This window comes from Aristolochia californica, unplaced genomic scaffold, assembly GCF_029961685.1.
Source record: "Aristolochia californica isolate CCGP_79_NKW_82.1479 unplaced genomic scaffold, dmAriCali1.0.hap1 SCAF_8, whole genome shotgun sequence".
In the NCBI taxonomy this organism is placed as follows: Eukaryota; Viridiplantae; Streptophyta; class Magnoliopsida; order Piperales; family Aristolochiaceae; genus Aristolochia; species Aristolochia californica.
This window is the reverse complement of record NW_027182279.1, coordinates 6,402,431-6,408,848: the sequence shown is the minus strand read 5'-3', so window position 1 is coordinate 6,408,848 and position 6,418 is coordinate 6,402,431. Positions and strand designations below refer to the sequence as shown.

Sequence of the window (6,418 nt, the reverse complement as noted above, 5' to 3'; positions counted from 1 at the left end):
ACTGAGTTGGTTGCAGATTAACCTTTCTGATAAGGTCGCCGTGGGGGTTGGAATGGGGGCGGGAAGCCCCCCTCCCGGGGGTTGCGGTGGTTGAGCCCTCGTCTGATCCACAATATATTGACTATTGTTTCATTAAGGGCAATTTTTGAATTTTACTCTTGTAATGCGGTTGCCCTTGCTTTCTCTTTAAATTGGAGGGCACTGCTATTAGGGTTGTATGATCTTTATCCGAGGAGCATCTCCAGTTGCAGCCCGAAAGGTTAGAGAGAAATACCGGTAACTGTGTGATTTCTCTTGTAAACTATTTCATCTTTATAGTGGATTACTACAACGGCAAAAGACAAGACTTAGTCACACTTTAAGGCAACCTTTTCTGTGTTTGTTTTTCTCTTTTTTAGTATTTATTATTATTGCTCTCATTAGTTTGGAATTAGGGTGTCTAATTCCTAACATCATGTATGTTCATTATGAAGTTCTTAGCTCTCCAATAGAGAAGAAAGACTGTTTAACAATGACAGTATGAATTTCTCAAAAGCAGAAAAAAAGACGGGTTGGCTAAAGCTTGTACTCCAGTTTTTGTAAGAAGATACATAAATATACAAAAACAAAAAAGGATTTTTCTTAATTGTCCAAATTAAGCACAAAAATTTCACGAAAGAGATTATTATAACCTTAAGATTAATCTTAATTAATATTTGATAACTATTTTGCCCCTATGAAATGAAGTTATTTCCTGTATATCCCGTTAAGATCCAACTTTAAAAAGGATACGCTATAACAGTGTCCATTGTACTTAGGAAAGAGAAGTGTGCTGATAGGCTGTATAATATCTCTGCATTTTGGCTTGTCCCTTGTAGTGCTTGCTCTGTTAATAAAAAAGTTACTAGTTAAAAGAAAATATTTGAAAAGGATGCAATGATGTTTGCTCCGTAGTGTTCCATCTCCAGTCCATCCACCTAAGTACCAGCACATTTTTCCCTTGAACTGGTTTGCCCGTAGGCCAAGCAGAACACTAAATTTAATCTCGTTCCGGACAAGTTTTTGCTGTTACTTATTCTAAGCATATTTTTTTCTTTCCATTTTTCTAACCCATGCTAGAAAGAAAGCCTCGGCAGCTGTTTGGCTTTTACGGCAAGTTGACACAGCCTGTCAACACCCTCTGCTCTAGTTGAGGAGCTCCTTGCGCTCTACCGTTGCCTCCCGTTGACAAATGAAAATGGGTGCAGCCTCTCCGCCTGTTTTGTAAGAAAGAGAGAATCAGGATCAGGACTTAACGCTTCAGCTAAATGGCATCTTGCAACGTGCCTTTTGTTTTTCTCCTCTCTGTCCTTCTCTCCTGCTCAGAAACTGCTTCTGCTTCTCTTTCCCCTTCCATCCCTCCTCCCCTTCCGATTCCACCCCTCCCCTCCGCCCACCAACTCCAATGGCAATCCAGAGAGATGGCCTTCTTCCTCCACTTCGGCACCAACACCTTTACCGACTCCGAGTGGGGTACAGGGCATGCGGATCCCAGAGTCTTCTTCCCATCCCGTCTCAACACTACGCAATGGATCCAAGTTGCTGTGGACGCCGGCTTCTCCCGAGTCATCCTGACTGCTAAACACCATGATGGGTTTTGCCTATGGCCCACACAGTATACCAATTACTCCGTCGCTGCCTCACCGTGGAAGAATGGGAGCGGTGATGTTGTTGCCGAGCTGGCGAATTCTGCCAGGGCAGCTGAAATTGATTTGGGATTTTATCTGTCTCCTTGGGATCGGCACGAAGCCTGTTACGGCGATACCATAAAGTACAATGAGTTCTATTTGGGCCAGATGACTGAATTGCTCACCGGGTTGGTTTACTGTTTGTTGAAGATTGCTATGCTTTGATTTGTATAGTTATATTAGTGGAATTATTTTTTTATCTTTTTGAACTGAATGTAGGAGTGAGGGGGCTTGACTCAACTTATTTCTTGGCCAAATTTAATTGTTGTAACTGTGTTTGCATGCAGTTGAAGTTTGAATTTCGATTTTGGTTTCTGATTTTTTTGTGAACTGGGAGCAGTTATGATGAGATTAAAGAAGTGTGGTTGGATGGTGCAAAGGGAAAAGGGGAAAAAGATATGAAATACTTCTTCAAATCGTGGTTTGGTCTCATTCGTCAGCTCCAACCAACTGCTACCATTTTCTCAGATGCTGGGCCGGATAGCCGGTGGGTTGGGGATGAGGCAGGTGCCGCAGGTTCCACTTGCTGGTCTCTTTTCAACTGCAGTGCCGTTACAATTGGAGGCGACAACGATTTTCAGTGAGTTTCTCTTTCACGCATTTGTCATCTCTTTGTTATATATGTTATATCAGTTTTTGTTATTAAACTGGATTATCGATGTCTTGTTTTTTCCTTTGTACATTGGTATCATTAGATGAATCATTTATGTGAATCAAATTAGCATTTATGATGCATCATTTCAGTTAAATTCATATAATCAACATTCTTTTGTTTCTGTTCATTGAATAAAGGGTTTCATGGGTTGAGCTGCTTTTGATGCTTAATACCATGTGTAAATAAAGCATTTCATCCTTCGTTTCAATTGTCTAATGTTGTACAGTTATTACATTCAATTGATGACTGATAACTAAGAAATAATATGGGCTAAAATTTTTCATTGTTCTTCTCTTTGTAGTTTATAGCTTTGCAGCTCTTTGCTTTTCCTTCTTTCATTTGCCGTTTCTGTTTAGTGAAGATTCATTATTTAACACGACTCATTTCTGTTGAATTGTCACTTCAAAAGTACCCACCTATGATAAAATGTCTTATTGCCTGCAAACTCATTCCTTTCATTACAGGGAGTAGGAGGAACTTATGTTAAGAGTTTTACTACATTCGTCCGTGTCATTGTGGAGCTCACTGTTATGTACTCGTTTTTCTGGACCTCTAAGATATAGATGCCTTTTTTTTTGTGAGTTTTTTGGTTGGTTGTTGGTAGCTTTCATGTTCTTGATCGTAAGACATGTTAGTTGCTTAACTAAGACAGAACTTTGTCGTTGAACTGGAATGAGAGGAACATATATTAGAGTTAACATTTTTCCACCTAATCATGAAGTTCACTGTGTAGTGTCATTCAGATGAACTGTTGAGACGTAGATGCCTGTATGTGAGATTTCTGTTTGTTTGTTGATAATTTGGCAACCTCATGATAGGGCAATTAACCATATGTTAGTTATTAGCCTGTGACAGAACTTCCCACTTTTGGAAGGACCAGATTTGCCTAGTTTGTTAAGACATGTTTACCCAATGGGTACCTCATGCATGAATCACTTTTTCTTAGACGTTTACTTATGAACTATTATTTACCAATATCCAATGTCAGAAAGCCATTGAAAGGCAGAAGGTGCCTCTCTCGCTACATAAACTAAGAAGTGAATCTATTCTCTTGGAGTGAGGCTCAAGCCTGAGTATCTTACTGTCTCTTGTTATTTCTCTGCTAATTAGTAAAAGAGATAGTTCCTTCCAATAGGAGCAATTCTGCAAGGAAAACACTGTAATAGATGCGGCGCCTCCGTCTCACTTGTATTTTGTCATGCCTCGGTTAATAAAGAAAGAGATTATGCCCATGGACGTTTGCACATTATGAATGCATATAGAAGTGGTTTTCTCTTTCCTCTTTTCCTCTATATAGTTTCTTTATTTTTTTTACTGTTTTCTCTATTGGAAGTATTTTATGTAACACTATTATTTGTACATTTAGAAGAAGAAAAAGATGCTTAGCAGTGCCGAACTAGGGCAGCTTAAATGTCTCTTATCTTGTAATATAATGACGGGTTCACATACACCCTTTAAAATATGTAAGTATTTGCCCGTAGAAGTTGGATTAGTTCTATTTTGTTGTTTGGTTTCCATAATAATCTCATCCTCTGGTGTGTTCACTTAATTATCTTTGTCATGATCTCCAACATCAATGTATAGATGCAGGTAGTCAGCACATTTTCTCTTCTAGAAAGCTGAAACTAACACCAGCATCTATTGATAAGTAACAGATACAGTCGAAATGGAGATCCAAACGGAATCGACTGGGTACCTGCTGAATGTGATGTGTCTATAAGACCCGGTTGGTTTTGGCACAGTTCTCAGCACCCAAAATCTGCAATGACACTGCTCGATATCTATTACAAATCGGTGGGAAGAAACTGTCTCTTACTGCTAAATGTGCCCCCGAATTCCTCAGGCCTTATATCAGATGAAGACATTCAAGCACTACAAGAGTTCAGCAAGATGCGGGAAAGTATATTCTCGAAGAATTTGGCAGAGGCTGCATTTGTTACAGCTACAAGCACTCGAGGAGGGAACATGAATTCTAGATTCAGCCCAGTGAATGTTGTGAAAGAAGGTATTTATACCTATTGGGCACCAGAAGAGGGCAAATTTGATTGGGAGATACATTTAGAGTTCAGCAAATCAGAGATATTTAACGTGCTTATGGTTCAGGAACCCATTCAAATGGGACAAAGGATCTCTGAGTTCCATTTCGATGTCTTGAGTGAAGAGGGGCAGTGGCTTACAGTTACAAATGGGTCTACGGTTGGGTATAAAAGATTGCTTAGATTTATCAAAGTGGAAACACGGAGGGTGAGGTTGGTTATTGATAAGTCAAGATCTGATCCTTTAATATCATATCTGGGTATTTATTGGGATGCATTTTCTGCAATGGAAGGTATGTTGGATGCAGGGATCAGTCCACCAAATCTCAATAGCAATCAAACTATTCAGATGAGAGTGTATATAAATTCTTTTAATTTGAGCAAAACAACATAGTGAGTGCCATATTCAGACACTCTTCATGTAATGCTCAGTTTGTACTTCTACCTTATTTATATTATATACTTATCTTAGTTTCACATTATGTTCAAATTATATTCATGTTTGGTCTAATTATGTTCATGTTATTATGCATATCTAGCTCAGCTAAAATTAAATCCCTCATCATCCACCCAAAATTATTAATAAAAATAATCGTTAATAAGTTATTTATAAATATTAGTTATAAATTGTAAAATGATTATTAGTTTTTATTTTTTATTTTTAAATTATTATAAATTCATTATATATTAAGTAATTATTTATTTATTACTATCTACTATCTTCTTATTAATATTTCATTCACAATAGGTAGTTCTTTATTGTTACTCATTAATTTATTAAGTATTAATCACTTAATAAAATTTGATTAATAATAAATAATAATTAACCATTAATTATTCACTAATCTAAATTACTCACTAATAATTAATACTTGCCCAAGAATTCAATTGCTTGCATAATGCTCAATGAGAGTAGTTGGGAGGAATGGAGAATAATAATTGGTACCTAGTTGTTACCTAAATCAAGGTTTTAGTTGCCTTCCACACTCACTGCACCAAATTGTTATGACTCCACTTGCATAAAATGATTCTAGAGGCAAGGGTATTGACATAGGGACCTAATAAAGGTTTTTCATAATGGCTTATAATTCACCCCTTTTTTTACAAAAATATCTCAATTAGGGATATTTTACAATACAAGCACAAATAAAAGGTACATCCAATCTATGTAACCCACACAATGTAATATCTATAAGTTCTTACTTGACTTGATTTCAAAATTCAAACTCCAAATAAATCCCGGATTGGTTTTTAAGTTTCAGACACACACATAAAGAGCGGCTCTAAAAATATTGATTTCAAATTCAAACCCACAAATAATTATCTGAACAATTTTGAAATTTTCAAAGTAAAAGAGTTAAAATTTGCTTGATCAAGTATAGTCACTTTATTACAAAAAAAAAAAATGAACAAAGGCAGTAGGATTTTAAAGAGTTCATCCCCAAATTTTTAAACCCATGCAAATGCCCCTTTTAATTTTGATGGCTAGAATGAACAATATGATATCAAAGTAGAAGAACAATAATTCTAGCAAGATTAGTGCTAAGTAAATAATGATCTCAAAGTAATGACTTCTAAATTCTTGGCTACTGGGGGATTGTCATTTTGAAAGACCAAATTCAATCTCCAATTTTGATTTCAAAGCTCGGGAGCACTTGCGAGTAGCTGTTTTTATCATAGGAATCGAGAGAGACGTTGTTTGCACCAAAAAAACTTAAATATACAAGTTCTCAATTTCAACATTAGGTCGTTGAGCTTGGAAAGGGACATTTTGTCTTTCTATCAAACTCAATGAAATCTCAACTAAACATTATGACAAATACTTAAAATTCTTCACTTAGAGATTTTCTGTTGTATTTTTTTTCTTAATTGAAGCTCTAAATCTCTTTCTATAACTCTTATAGGTTGCATCGTTCAAACAAATGGTCTTCTGTGATTGATTAATCCTCTTTCTTTATTTGTTCTACTATTTTGAACTTGTTATTTGAACACTTGATTGAATGGATCTCAATGTTGGCCCA

General features: G+C 36.5%; 1 protein-coding gene across 1 annotated transcript; it reads left to right on the top strand.

The window, feature by feature from the left end:
- Positions 1-1,144: 1,144 nt before the first annotated feature.
- LOC137939045 (alpha-L-fucosidase 1) lies at positions 1,145-4,868 on the top strand. Its single transcript, XM_068784215.1, has 3 exons — positions 1,145-1,834; positions 2,047-2,286; positions 4,017-4,868. The coding sequence occupies exons 1-3, from the start codon at positions 1,287-1,289 to the stop codon at positions 4,789-4,791; spliced, it is 1,563 nt and encodes a 520-aa protein (XP_068640316.1). The 5' UTR covers positions 1,145-1,286; the 3' UTR covers positions 4,792-4,868.
- The last annotated feature ends 1,550 nt before the right edge of the window (positions 4,869-6,418 follow it).

Bases quoted from the DNA above. Each gene is read 5' to 3' on its own strand.
- LOC137939045 (XM_068784215.1), top strand. From the start codon at position 1,287: ATGGCATCTTGCAACGTGCCTTTTGTTTTTCTCCTCTCTGTCCTTCTC. The intron at 1,835-2,046 runs GTTGGTTTACTG...AACTGGGAGCAG, and splicing joins ATGACTGAATTGCTCACCGG to TTATGATGAGATTAAAGAAG. The intron at 2,287-4,016 runs GTGAGTTTCTCT...GATAAGTAACAG, and splicing joins GGAGGCGACAACGATTTTCA to ATACAGTCGAAATGGAGATC.